Raw genomic sequence first — 15,222 nt, forward strand, 5'->3', positions numbered from 1 at the left:
TAACTTTTTTTTTTTTAGATGATAGTGATGATGATGATCTCTCAAAGGTTGGCGCGCCGCCACCCGGTTGAGCTTGAAAGTGAGTTTACTGCTTTCAAAATGGTGGCAATGTTTTCGTCGCAAATTCGAAGCACGACAACCAACTCCAGTATTTTGTTTGCCCGTTGGTTGCGCTCAGAGTGAAGTAAGATCTTTCTAGTCAGCCTTTGCTTCGACGGCTCGGAGCATCGGCTGAAGTGGCGACGCGGCAAACGGAACCCAGCCCCTGGAGTTCCAAACGTAGGATGTTCGAGTGAAGCTGCGGTTCCGTAGCCCCGCGTTTGCGCTTAGGCTTAGCAGGCGCTAAGTGGTCTGTGCACGGATCTCGTGAAAGTATCGTCGTAGCAGCCGGTGACCGAAACGACAGCGCCGAAGCGTGAAGCCCATGGTGCAAAGTATCGACCGTTGATCTGTGCGCCCTCACTGAGACGTTTGTGTGTGCAGCGGTGGCTCGTTTCCCGCTCCGGAGGTGCAAGTGGCTCAAAACTGTGCATCACGTTCGATTTGCAGTGTGTTGCGATGCCTTGATACAGTTACCTTCCCGCATCGACGAAGACAGCAGAGCCCAATACAGCAAGCACCATGTCGATAAATGAGGCAAACCTTGTGAAGAAGCTGACCTCAGTCACCAACACTCAAGACAGCGTGCAGACACTTTCGCTATGGATCATTCATCACCGAGCGCACCACAGAAAGATTGTGGACATCTGGACGAAAGTGTTGAAAAAATGTAAGTGGTATATTCCTGTATTTTTGCTGGGTGGTCACGCACATTTTTCGAACTAGTGTTTTATTAACCGAGTTCACTTTGTTCGAACGGTGAAATGGAAAAAGAAGTTAGGTTGGCGCTCTGCGATTAGTTCAAGCGCGCGAACTCGGTGTGATCGTAAGCTGAAAGAAATTATTATAGCTCAAGATTGTTCTCGAAAAAGACAAATAATAATTTGACTAAATTTATGGGTCTACAGCTATTCTGTCAGCGTGGTGCAAGGTCAGCGCCCCGCATCGGTCGAATATCGTCTGATCAACCACTGTATACAATTTACGCTGCTTGGTGCAAATTGTATTTGGTTGCACGAACAGCTGGATACCTGTAGGAAAGGCTGAGGAGGCGGCACACTAGAGCATGTGGCTGCACCACACATGAGAAGCCGGCCTGTCCGATTATGAACTGCCTTCGTCTCGTTCAGCTTTGCATGGCGAAGCGCTGAAAGAAGTTAGGGATTATTTTGGACCATCGCCCCGCCGCGATGGCTCAGTAGTTACGGCGCTCGACTGCTCAGCCCAAGTACGCGACATCGAATCCTGGCTGCGGCGGCCGCTTTTTGATGGAGGCGAAATGCAAGATGCCCGTGTGCTTTTCGATGACAGTGCAGTGCACGTTAAGGAACTCCAGGTGATCTAAATTTTCGGAGCCCTCCACTACAGCGTCTCTCGTAGACTGTTTCTCTTTGGGACGTTAAACCCCCACAACAATAATAATAATAAAAATAAAAGAGCACTGCAGAATCTACATTGGAGAAATGCTAAAGCACGGATGCTGCTGCTGCTAGTTGCTTCTGGTTGCTTCTAGTAGGTTAATTCACTTCTTGTGCGCCCATTTTAGTCTTTGGTACTTTCAAATCGCGCGCCAATTCCTTCCTATGCCCTTTATCGGCTTTACTTTCGGTTGCGTGACGTCACATCCGCTACCTCACATTAATTCCCTTCTTGTTTATCCTTTAGTCTTTGGTACTTTCAAATTGCGCGCCAATCTTTCCTATGCCCCCCCCCCCCCTTTTTTTTTGCTCTACTTCCGGTTGCGTGACGTCACATCCTTGATGTCATATCCACTACGGCACCCGTTTCTCTTCGCTTTCACTCCCACCTACCTCCCTTCCCTTACGGCGTCATTCAGGTGTCCACTTAAAAAGTGTGGCAGATACTGCGCCTTTCCTGTGAACCGTTTAGTCTAATTAATTAACTTATTGGCCTAATTATTTTTTCTGCAGAAACATTACGTCAGCCTCTATCGATTGACACCACTCATTAACCTCTACCACTTCTCAATTACCCGCAACTGCTGCGGACACGATTCTGCGGACGCGGTCTGCGGACACTGTCTGGGGACAGAAATCTGTGAACATAGCGAAGTAACGCTTTTGCGTTAATAATTGTAATTGGTTCACAGGAAGGGAAAGGCGCTGTATCTGTCACACTTGTTTCTGTGGACACCTGAACCGCGCCCCAGGGGAAGGAGGCTAGAACAGATTAGGGACCAAAAAACTGATTTGTTTATAAAAAGAGAAAGGCGCGGTAACTGTCTCACTTATTTTCTGTGGACACCGCAACCGCGCCGTAAAGAAACGGAGGAAGGTCGGAGTGAAAGTGGAAAGAGAGAAAGAGGAGCCGTAGTGGAGGGCGACGGAGTAATTTCGACCACCTGGAGATCTTTAACATGCCCTGACATCGCACAGCACACGGACGCCTCTTCGTTTCGCCTCCATCGAAACGCAGCCGCCGAGGTCGGGTTCAAACCCGGGTACTCCGGCACAGTAGTCGGGCGTCATACCACTGCACCACCCCGGCGGGGCAGATTAGGGACCACCGCAACGGAGCTGTGCAGGGGAGGGGTAAGTGAAGAGAATATACATAGTGAGGGGGATCGATTCCAAAGGGGAGGCAATGGCTGTAGAAAGAAGGAAAAGAAAATGCACGGGCCTGCCCTGTAGCTGAGCCACCTCCGCTGCCTCGTGCGGGCAGGAGAGAGAGAGAAAGGAGAAAGAAAAAGGAGAGAGAGACGCGCTCTGCAACAGCCGTCGCCCACCACCTAAGCGGTGGCGGGTGCAATGACGACCTACTACAGATACCAATTCGGTGGCAGGCTAGCCCCCGCCGCAAGCAGCGTTGACCTATCGATCCCCCCGTAGGGCCAGAAACAGCCACCCTTCACTACCTCTCCTCGATTTGATTGATTGATTGAATGTCCTTTATTGAATGGGAAGGCTCATGGCCATGGATGGGGAAAAAGGGCAGTAGACAGAATCTTCATTGTTTAAGCCGTCACTCGAATCACATTGCTCTAACCAGGCCACTAAGCGAGCCATTGAATCTTCATTGTTTAAGCCGTCACTCGAATCACATTGCTCTAACCAGGCCACTAAGCGAGCCATACTTGGCAAATATCTGTGTTAGCATCAGTTTCTAGAAGGGAACGGTAGTTCAGGCTGTAGGGTTTGATCTCGGAGCGTCCAGTAGAAAAAGCAGGGCAATCCCAGAGTGGAGATATGCCGCCGCGAGTTAGAGTCGTACAGTGGGGGCACGTAATCATTTTCTCCGTATACTGACTCCAGCGGGCCATAATACGTGGCGTGTAAGCCGCATGGGCGATGAGCTTATTCAAAAAGACTTCTTGACTTCGGGTGAGGTGGGTTTTTCTCGTAAAAGGTGGGTCTGGTGTGGCCACCTGCACGCGATGCTGACTGAGGCTACGAAGACTAGTCCGAGAGTAGTGCATAGGGGCAAGAGAAGGGGTTAGTTGCCTGCCCAAGGTCGAGTAAGGATGAAGCAAGGGGGGTGGGGGAAGTAAATGTGGACATCCCACCTGCCAAGGAAGCCGCGGCGTGTGCCGCCGCATTGATAAATGGAGACATTCGCACTATTTCATCTTTTACTTCCACTTTCCTCTCTTCCCTTGCGACGCAAGTCTGATAAGAAATGTAACAGATACTGCTTCTTTCCTTTCATGTAAACCAATTTACATTTTAAGACATATTGGCAACGGCCGAAGCGTTCGTGTTAGCTGTACTCAGATGTACTGTTGACTTACCGATATATGCTATCTTGCATCATCCACCTGAAGCGCAGTAATAGGTTTAGTTTTGTTTGTAGTGTTTAACACCCCGAAGGAATTAGGAAATTTCGACCACCTGGCAACGTGCACTGACATCGTATAGCATACGGACGCCACTCAGGCGCCTCCATCGAAATGCAACCGCTGGCGGTCGAGTTTGAACCCAGACCACCGGTGGCTGCGAAACACATAGTGGCGTGCGCCGTAATAATGTAAATTGGTTTGTAGGAAAGGAAAGGCGCAATGCTATGTCACACTTTTCGGTGGACACCCGACCTGCCTCATAGGAAGATGGGACTAAAAGATAAGAGGAAGTTGGTTGGTTTGGTTGGCTTGTGGGGTTTGTTCCAAAGTGACTCAGGCTATGAGAGACGCCGTAGTGGAGGACTCCGTAAATTTCGACTACCAGGGGTTCTTTAACGTGCACTGACATCGCACAGCACACGGGCGCCTTGCTTTTCGATGGAGGCGAAAAGCAAAGCCGGGATTCGATCCCGCATCCTTGGGAACAGTAGTCGAGCGCCGTAACCACTGCTCAACCCCGGCGGGGTAGATGAGAGGAAGTGGTGCCGTAGCGGAGAGCTCTGGAGTAATTTCGACCACCTGGGGATTTTTAACGTGTGCACCGACATCGAACAGCACACGACTGAAAAGCGGCCGCTGTGGTCTAGTTCGTACCCGGGTACTCTTGTTCAGTAATCGAACATCTTAACCACTGAACCACCGCGGAAGGCACAAAGCAAGGAACATTTCGCATTTTTGGACCAGTGTTAGGAAATCGACGGTCGCACTCGCAAAAGGTTCTGTTGAGGCCTGACTTTATAAGCAAATCGCAGCTTTCTTTTTTTGCTCCTGATGATGGCAACACGTTACTTGGGTCTTCGACGACGTTATCCTGATTCTACGTGGTGGTGTAATTGTATGATAAGAACTGCAGCAAAAAGCGTGGAGAAATGGAAAAGCTTTTATTTCTAGATAGTCCTTGGAACGAATTGAGATTGTCACTTGGAAGAAATGTGTGAAAAAACGTTATGATCATTAAGGACCAGACATATGACCAACGTCTTCATATACATTACTCCCATCCAGCATAAAAATAAGTTAAATTGGTTCACAGGAAGGGAGAGGCGCAGTAACTGTCACACTTGCTCTGTGGACACCGAACCGCGCCGTAAGGGAAGGGAGGAAGGTGGGAATGAAAGTGGAAAGAGAGAAAGAGGAGCCGTAGTGGATGGCTACGGAGTAATTTCGACCACCTGGGGATCTTTAACGTGCGCTGACATCGCACAGCACACGGACGCCACTTCGTTTCGCCTCCATCGAAACGCAGCCGCCGCGGTCGGGTTCGAACCCGGGAGCTTCGGCACAGTGGTCGGGCGTCTTACCACTGCACCACCCCGGCGGGGCCCATCCAGCATGCGCCTTCATTGGTTTTGGTGACTTGGCCTCTCCGGCCTGCTAACTGCGTGGTTATGTCTGCGATCTCGGCAGCACTAGCAGCTGAGCTTCGGGCTTCCCGACTATTTTTGTCTTCCTGATTAATCTTATAATGGGCTGGCAGTTCTACCTGCTGTGGTGTCCGTTGAATTGAGGAGCAAGCTGCAGGCGTGTGTTCCGACTGCAATCCACCGCCGAACAAACGTCTCAAGATTTCTTCCCGTCGAACTAAGCACGCCGGCAAACAAAGGCGTGTGTCTTTCACGTCGAGCAGGGGATTATTTTGGTGCGATGACTGCAACGTTGGTGTTTGCTGTGGCGCTCGCTAGGCAGTAGCCGTCGATGAACGCTGGCTACGGCGTAAAACTATAATCCTAGTGCATGAGCACTGAGCAGCACTCCACTGCTGCCCACAGGGTGACACGTTCTGCGCGGCGTCTCATGCTGCTTTTTAAATAGTGCTGCTTCTAAGTTCCTTTTTTTTTTTTTTTTAATTGCTGTATATGGCACCTTTTTTTTGAAGTTTGTGTCCGAGCGAGACACACACTTCGAATCTGACGGGGGCGCTGTCTTTTTTTTTTTGATGAGTTGTTTATTGCGTCAATGCGTAAATGGATTAAGAAATAAAAGGTGGTTAAAAACTCGAAGAGGGAGCTGTGAGAACGCCCCAGCGGCCGCCAGGTGCCAAATTCTTAATGGCTTCAGCGCCCTTGTTACCGACATGTCTCGGTACGCTGCTGGCATGATGCCTATGCCTGCTTACGTTTGAAAATAATTTAAGTCAACTTAATGTGATAGATCCGCCAGCATGTGATGCGGTATTTGTCGCCGTAACCGTTTTAGTTTGCTAGTTGAGGGTCGGACCCAGTCTTTGATCCCTGGTGCCCATGTTGATGATCTCGTGGTATTTCCCTTAAGACCGGGTGGATGTCTGTCTAAAACGAGTCCTACCAAAATGTTACCAAATGGTCGAACAGCATAAAAAAAAAAAAGGACCAAAACGTAGCAGAACGGACCAGCGACATAAAAAAAAATGAAAACTGTGTGTGTGTAAGCGGTGCTCGGAGTGTTTTGACCCATTAGTTATACCCACGCACCAGGGTCCACCGGCACACTGTCTAAAGGGCACTCTTTCCCGCCTGCCTGGATAGTATTATTTACGAGAGCGAGTGAGTTCAGGTGGCGGACTTAATCCTGGTCCTTCGTTCAAGCAAGTGGCTCGGGCAATTTTAGCTGCGCTATACTTTGACGCCTACCTTTGTTTACGTTGAACATCTTCGTTATGCGCTGATTGCTCTTAAATATTTTAAGCTGAGAATGGGGAGCTCTGCGGACTAAAGAGTCGCAATGCTTAGCTTCCTGCTTCTTGCAGCCGCATCGAAATCCACTGGTTTGATTGATTGTCGGGAAGAAGGGGGGTTAGGCACAGAGGATGAACGTTTAGAACTCCCATCTAAAATTGTTCTTCACTCGAGTTGCTTTGCTATCGGCTGTCGCCCTTGTGGTCCAATGTGTAGCGACATTTGCAGAGTAGTGGATGGCTTCGCCGCCATGTTAACAGTATGAACTGCGCGAAATAACCGCGCATTTGTTCACTTAGCTAGGAGTGTCCGTTGCATTGCACCTATTCATATCATTTCACATTAGCTAGAGTATATCAAACGCATTTGGCGCTGTGCATGTGGCGCCTAAGTTTCCAATTTCTCTAGGGCCGCGCTCGTGTCGCTGCAGTTTTCACTGTCGCAAGAAGAGGAATGTTCGGGTCTATAGCCACGTCCTTTGAGGGCCATTTACTTCCGCGGCAGAATGTTTCTGACGCATGAAGTAAGGAATGGATCTTGATCTGGACACTGACCTCAGTGACCGCCATGCCTGACAAAAAGTAGCAAAAAATAAAAAAAAAAGTCATGGCGAAAATATACACGTTTTTCAAATCCGCCGTTTTGGCACCGTGGGAGCTGCGCCTGGCGGTCCATCATGGTGTCTGCTTGATGTCTCATGCAAAAGCGTTTGCGGCAGTAAAGTTCCTACGGGCATATCAATCAGTTTCGTTTCTCGAATCTACGAGCCCGGCAACGTACAGTAGGCGCCGTATTCGAGCCTGCAGAAGTCTCATTGACAAGTGTGAGAAAGGTCAAGAGCCAAGCGGCAAATGTCCCTCAAGGAAGGCAGCCTTTATTCCCCAGCCTGTGGCGTCGTGGTTAATCTCCTTGCACCTGGTGACATTATGTATCGCAGGGGGCTGCAAAGGGCTAGAGGATTAACTGATTAGCCGGGATGTTATGACAATCAATCGATGCGTCTGGTGGGAGGGCCTCTTTTGAGGTGAGTTGCTGGGCTAGTTGGTTTTCAGACATTCTAGACATGCATTGCTGGCAGACAAAGGACGAACAGAGAAGACAGCTGGCACCTGTCACTTAGTTCTTGAATTGTATTCTGATTTCTATTTTGTGGCCTTGCTGATGTATATGGGTATCGCGTGCACTGAAGGCGCAAACGAAAATGCATTTATCAGTCAACGCCCGAAGTCCAAGGCAAACACACATCCTGGCGCAGATTATACAACAATCACACCATAAACCTGCTCACTTCACTTTCATACCTTTTAGGCCCTGTCAAAGGGATTAATAACAAAGGAAGTACATAATTCTACAAAAAAAAAATACAGATATTATCGTTATTCAATTACACTTGTGATGCAGTCAAGGAAGGTAGATGAGCAGGTGATGCCAGCGAGCTCTCGGGGAAGGTCGTTAAATTCACTATCAAGTCACTGTTACAGATCTATCACAAACCGATCAATAGCTCGATCGTGTTGGTCGATTTTAATTGGCGGACATATTGACTAGTAGGAGCGGGGCTGATTGACAGGTTTGTGACAGTTGTTGAGAGGTGATCAAGATGTGATATTTACTTAATTCATCCCCGGGACCGTTTCCTCGAGGAAGGGAACTGTCTATCATGCTGTGTCATTCTTCTCTCTTCGTCTCTTCTGGCCCCCAAGTGTTTTTGGCGTTTATCTGACCTACTGAAGGCTACGCTTTAACACCCTTAGTTGACCGGCCAGTTTTTTCGTCGCCGCAGCATTCCTTGCCTTGTCGGATGGAAAGAAGGCTCCTTGCATTCATGCATTCCCCGCCTATTTTGTAAATAATAAACCCACCCGTAACAATGTAGTAATCGACGGACAAGAAGCTATCCTGTCACAACTTAGAATTGCGGAGCAAAAATGAGATATATCTGGATTTTGGTTAGTTTACAAGATTCAACATTAGGTCATCATCTGACAGGTATAAATCATGTCTCTCCTTGTTGCGATGGCGCAGTGGCCATTGCGATCGACTACTGAGCCGAGTTCGATTCCGCCCACGGCGGGCGAGCTTCAGTGGAGGCCGTACTCATGGCGTCATGTACTTGCGATGTCAGTGCACGCTGAAGAACCTAAAAATAAGATGGTTGATATTACTTTGAGCCCTTTAGTACGGCGTCCCTCGTATGGCCTGATTGGTTTTGGGACTGTCAGCCTCATAAACCAAACCAAGCCAATGTGGCGCGCGGGGCTTCGCCAACATTGCCACAAAAGCGCAGTTTCCAACGCACAGCGCAAGGCCAAAGAGGCATAAACACCTTCTCCTTGCTCTTTCTGATCTTTTCATTTTTTTTTTTTCACGAATCGAATCTAAGCGCGGGAAAACGCAAGCAAAAAACGGTATAATCCTGGCTGTGCGAGCAATAACTGGTAGATAAAAATTGTGGTGGTTTAAGCCTGGCTTGAACCTATAATAGTAATACGAGCGAAAGCTTCGCTAAGCATGGTTATATGCACAATTTGAACTTGGGGGACGCTTGAGCTTGTTGTTGCCACTGAAGGAAGAAGGAAAACAAAAATGCACGGGCCTGCTACTGGTTCTGTATCTGAGCCACCTCCGCTGCCTCGTGCGGGTGGGACAGGTAGGTCACTGCCGCTTGCGGCGGGAGCTAGCCTGTTCGAATTTTTACCTGTTGTAGGCCGTCATTGCACCCGCCACCTCTTTGGTGGTGGACGACGGCTGTTGTTGCGAGTAGCAGGCCAGCACATTTTCTTTTCCTTCTTCCACAATAACAACAACGGACGGAAGAGAAAATGGAGATGAAAAATAACGGCGAAGAAAGACGCGCGTCGCAACAGCCGTCGTCCACCACCGAAACGGTAGCGGGTGCAATGACGGCCTACCTTCGGTTTGATAGTGGCCTCGAATCTCCTGTAACGCCGCCTTTTCAGTCCATGATTATTTTTTTTCATATTATTTCTTAAGAATTATTTCTTTAGTAATAGATAATTGGTTCACAGGAATGGAAAGGCGTACTACACCGTAAGGAAGGGGATGAAGGTAGGAGTAAAAGGGAAAAGAGGAGCCGTGGTGGAGGGCTACGGAGGAATTTCGACCACCTGGGAATATTTAGCGCTTACTGACATTGTTGTGACTGTAGGAAGTAGGAAAATAAAGGTCGCAACAGCCGTCCTCCGCCCTGCACTGACATCGCACAGCACTATAGAACTATACACAGCCACCTCTTCGTTTCGCCTTCCATCGAAACGCCGCCACCGGCGGTCGGGATACATTAATTCTTTCTTAATAATGGTTTACTGAAAAGGAAAGGCGCGGTATCTGTTACACTTGTTCTGTGGACACTTGAACTGAGCCTCCATTTGTCTTTGGGAGGGTCGCAGGCTAATTAATGCCTTGTATCCAGAGTGAGCAGCAGCGGTGCAGTCCAAGCCTAACAAGAACGCTGCTAAGAGTATTCGAGGAAGTGAGGAGTCTCGCACCTCCTCCTTCGACCCCCTGGATAAAAACTCATTACTGTCGCATGTTGACTCTAATCCCAGTGACGTAGCAGTCGATTAAGCCCGGCTGGAGTGGGCCGAGAAATGTTATTCGCAAGATTTTCGGAATCCGCGTGAAGGCAAGCGTGAACTGAAGCTGAACTCTCTCGTTGGACTGCTGAATTGCTGCTGCTGAACAAACGAAATGCACAGCGGCTGCATGCTCACAACCCCGCTTAGCTGACGAGATGCGCAACTGAATTCGCAACGTCGTCGTCGTAGGTGTGCATGAACTTCGGCCTTGTGGCCATTACCACAGTTAAAACGCGCGAGAGTTGGCGGACAGGGACTCCATCACTATTTCTTGAGCAAGCAGGCAAGGCTTCTTCGATCTTATTTTTATTTATTTATTACCGTCTCTAGTCCCCGTTGGTGGATGAACGCTGCTAAACCATTCTCATCCGAGGAGGCAGTTGCATCTCGCGTGAAGTGCAGGAATGAAAAGGGGAAAAAGGGGGGGGGGGGGGGGGGGGGGGGGGGGCACATGTGGCGTGTTTCCGTTGTTCGTCGGTTTCTTGCTGGTCTTTTCTGCACATACGATCTGTGCTTCCAATTGTTTCTCATAGCTGCGATAGCGGCCTCCGTTGATTCCCGCTGCTGCAGTCATCTTTTCTGTTGTTCCTGTCGTCACACGACGAGGCTGTTCGTCAGGCAACCTGGGTTAGCCTCCGTGCTAACCCGACAAGAATAGCCATGGCAGAAAGTCACCAGCTTTTTGAGCCGTTCTCGGCCATTTTCTGCTGACTGGCGCGCCGCCGTGCCGCCGTTAGTCTCCGCGACCACGCTTGCACGCCGATTTGCTTGCTAAAGAATATTGCCTGTACAGCGCGTGTCGTCATTGAAGGTCTTTTATACAGTGTAGAGTTCGTAGTTTTGTCGTCTTGTTCTCACGATGTGATCCTTGGATGGGACTTCTTGTCTAAAAATAACGCCGTGATCGATTGCGCCCGAGCTGAAGTGGAATTTTCTGCACTGTGCGACGTACTGCACGACAACCGTTCAGTGTGTCCTCAAAAGCTCACCATCGCTGAAGATGTCGACGTAGCTCCAGAAGCCTGTGCCCTTGCGCCTCTTTCGTGTCCTGCCGTGTCAGCCGTTAGTGTTCTATTTACGCCGTCTGCATCCTTCATCCACCGCAAGCACCTGCCGCTGCCGTCTGCTGTTCTCGATGTTCACGGTGGCTTCACGAAGCTACTCATCTACAATCCGTCTCCGCGCCCGATTACTTTACTACGTGGGGAATCTCCCGGTTCTATTGAACCAGCCCACCTTCTCTCTGACCTGGATGCCTCCGAGACCAACCGTGGTAACTACATCGATGATCTGCAGTCCGATCCGACGCCTGATTCGTTGCCAGACGACTTCCGAACCGCCATCGATGACGCCCTTCCTTCCGCCTACCGGACGCAGCTTGTGGCCCTTTTACAGACGTTTCGCTCCGCGTTCGACGCCGCCTCTCGGCCGCACTTCCACAGTCGCGCATCACATTCAGACCGGCTCTAACACGCCTTTTCGACAGCGCCCCTATCGTGTGTCAGCGGCAGAGCGTCGCGTGATCAATGAGCAAGTTGAGGACATGCTAAAACGTGGTGTGATCCGTCCATCTCAAAGCCCCTGGTCTTCACCAGTGATGCTAGTAAAGAAGAAAGATGGCTCAGTTCGCTTTTGTGTTGATTACCGGCGCCTGAACAAAATTACCCACAAGGGGTATTTTTATTTTTGCAGCACACGATCCTGAAAGTATGTACGCTTACTTGCGTTGTCATCCAGTTAGAATCGTAGGATTTCGTTCGACATCCACGTTAATTGTATTCGCGCTCAGCACGGTGTCGAGGTAATGCCGTTTCGGCAATCTACAGCGGATAAAACGCTTTGGACAATTACAAGCATTACATGTAATTCCATTTCCACTGCGCTTTTCATCCTTCTTTCCAGCCTTAACACCGTGGCCTTAACCAACCTCGCACATGAGGCTGCGTTTTCGCCGCTTGGTGGTGCTCCAGTCAAATTAAATAATAATAGATTCACAGGAAGGGAAATGCGCAGTATCTGTCACACTTGTTTCTTTGGACACCTGAACCGCGCCGAACGGGAAGGGAGGGAGGTGGGAGTGAAAGTGGAAAGAGTAAAAGAGGAGCCGTAGTGGAGGGCTACGGAGTAATTTCGACCACCTGGGGATCTTTAACGTGCACTGAAATCGCACAGCACACGGACGCCTCTTCGTCCAAAGCCAACATGGATTTCCAGAGGATCACAACTTATTGAGAAGTGAGCAGAGGAGCTCGCCTTTACTTTTCGAGGATTTACAGATTCAGAAGTGGTGCGAATTCTGTGCTACCCGACTGAGAAGCGGACCACGTTGCCTGATTACTTTTGGCAAAGACTGTTCACTAACCGCGAATTTGCGCTCACTTAGACCTTCAGTGTTTCTGCGTCGTTGGCGGTCAAAAAACAAAAAGGCGATCCGACTCGGGCCCGTCTCATGATAATTGGTTCAAAGAAAAAGAAAAGCGCAGTATCTGTCGCACTAGTTCAGTGGACACCTGAACTGCTCCGTAAGGGAAGGGAGGAAGGCGGGAGTAAAAGCGGAAAGAGAAAGTAATGCCGGTAGTGGAGAGCTTTGGGGTAACTGCGACCATCTGGGGATCTTTAACGTGCACTGACATCGCACAGCACACGGACGCCACTTCGTTTCACCTGCATCGAAACGCAGCCGCCGGCGGTTGGGATCGAACCCGGGTACATCGACACAGTAGTCGGGCATCTTACCACTGAACCACCGCGGTGGGGCTCACACGACGGCGTAGTACGTGTTCACCCTTCGCTGAAAACTTGATCCGACGCCATCAAGCGGACTTGCCGGACCGAGAAGGAAAGGAGCTTTTGTCCGCGCGCACCCTCTGGCTTACTTCCCCCCTCTATTAAACTTCCCCCCTACAAGCTATTTGCAGCATTGCGAAAGGCAGGGGTGGTGAGGGCGACAGTAGGAGCACAATTGTCTATTATAGTGCGCCAGGGCGACTGGCATGCAAGAGCACAATTAGTGTGCGCATAATCCTAAATGGGGCAGGATCGGGCCTCACAGTAGTGACGAGGGAGCACGTAAATACGTGGTTTCGGACCGGCGTTCTTTCTTGTGAATTGGCCTCAACTGGGTTCAGATATGCCAGAACTGCTTGGTGTAGTAACATCATCAAGAAATCTCCACCCTGTAGCCCTGGCCGCTTAGCCATAAAAAGTTGTCTGGGCGGCGTTTCGATGGAGGCGAAACAAGAGGCGTCCGTGTTCTGTGCGATGTCAGCGCACGTTAAAGATACCCAGGTGGTCGAAATTACTCCGTAGCCCTCCACTACTACTCCTCTTTCTCCTCGAATATATCATCACGTGAAAGGCAACTGCAGTTGACTATAAATAGGATTGACTATAAATAGGATTGCATCATGGGCAGAAAAAAATGGATTTCAGCTTTCTCCACAAAAACGAGGCTTACAAACTGAACCAACCTTACGCCTAAATGACACCATATTACCTTTAAAGAATGAGTGCAATTCCTGGGAGTAGCCTTTGACAGGAAACTGATATTCCTACAGCACATAAATAATCTAAAGAAGAAGGCTTCTCAAGCTCTAAACATACTGAAAGTGCTGTCACGAAAGCACTGGGGCTTCGACAGAACCTGCCTTATGCGCATCTATCACTATGTAGTACGCTCTTCCTTAGGTTACGTTTGCGAGGTGTACGGGTCAGCAAGACCGTCCTACCTAAAACGTTTTGACCCAGTGCAAAACCTCGGCCTGCGACTCTCGACAGGTGCGTACAGAACATTTCTCCATGTCGAAACCAATGAAACACTACTCGAAGACAGAAGGACAGTGCTTATTTGTACTTACGTGCTAAAAATTAGATCCCTACCAAAACGTCTGTGTTACCCAGTTGTCACAAAATGCCCATCTAGAACACTGTTTAACAACAAGCCCCATGTTATAAAGCCACTAATCCTCCGTTACGAACAGAAATGCGAAGAAATGAATATATTTATTGCACTTCCAAATATTGCCTGCTGCCCGGAACCCTTACCCCCTTGGTACAGTTTGCCTTTATGTGGCAGAAGCACTTTCCACTAGTTTATAAAGAACGCACCCCACTGCACCCAAGCTTACTAATAGGAGAAAAGTCGTTCATTGATATTTCCCACGTTTCTTCATTCCTTAAAGAAGGAAAGCTTTTAAACCAACTGTCATCATCATCATCATCATCATCAGCCTGATTATACCCACTGCAGGGCGAAGGCCTCTCCCATATCTCTCCACTTAACCCGGTTCTGTGCTAGCTGCATCCACTTGACCCCTGCGAACTTCTTAATCTCATCCGCCCACCTAACTTTCTGCCGCCCCCTGCTACGCTTTCCTTCCCTTGGAATCCAGTTTGTTACCCTCAGCGACCATCGGTTATCCTCTCTTCGCACTACATGTCCTGCCCATGTCCATTTCTTCTTCTTAATTTCCACTAGAATGTCGTTAACTTGCGTTATTTCTCTGACCCACTCTGCACGCTTTCTATCTCTTAATGTTACCCCTACCATTTTTCGTTCCATAGCCCTCTGGGTTGTCCTCAACTTAAGTAGAACTCTCTTGGTTAGCCTCCACGTTTCAGCCCCATAGGTGAGTACAGGCAAGATGCAACTGTTGTATACTTTCCTCTTGAGCGATACCGGTAAGCTGCTAGTCATAATCTGCGAGTGCTTGCCAAATGCGCTCCATCCCAATCTTATTCTTCTTGTTATTTCCTTTTCATGGTCCGGATCTGCGGTTACTACCTGTCCTAAGTAGTTATATTCGCCTACTACTTCCAGTATTTCGCTACCTAATGTAAACTCCTGTTCCTTCCCGAGGCTGTTGAACATTACCTTAGTCTTCTGCATATTGATTTTCAAGCCTACCTTTCTACTTTTCCTGTCTAGGTCATCAATCATTATTTGCAGTTCATCTCCCGAGTTGCTTAGCAAGGCAATGTCATCAGCAAATCGCAGATTACTGAGGTATTCTCC

At 49.0% G+C, this 15,222-nt stretch overlaps 1 protein-coding gene across 2 annotated transcripts in view; it reads left to right on the forward strand.

Annotated features, from left to right (window-relative positions):
• Nucleotides 1-66: 66 nt before the first annotated feature.
• Nucleotides 67-15,222, forward strand: part of LOC146198113 (uncharacterized) — a 74,447-nt gene continuing 59,291 nt past the window's right edge. For both annotated transcript variants that reach the window (XM_084593439.1, XM_084593440.1), the window contains exon 1: nucleotides 67-769. In XM_084593439.1, coding sequence (XP_084449565.1) covers nucleotides 622-769 — 148 coding nt within the window. In that variant the 5' untranslated portion in view covers nucleotides 67-621. The remainder of the gene's footprint in view (nucleotides 770-15,222) is intronic.

This window comes from Amblyomma maculatum, chromosome 2 (assembly GCF_055883805.1).
Source record: "Amblyomma maculatum isolate TAMU_Amacu chromosome 2, ASM5588380v1, whole genome shotgun sequence".
NCBI lineage: Eukaryota > Metazoa > Arthropoda > Arachnida > Ixodida > Ixodidae > Amblyomma > Amblyomma maculatum.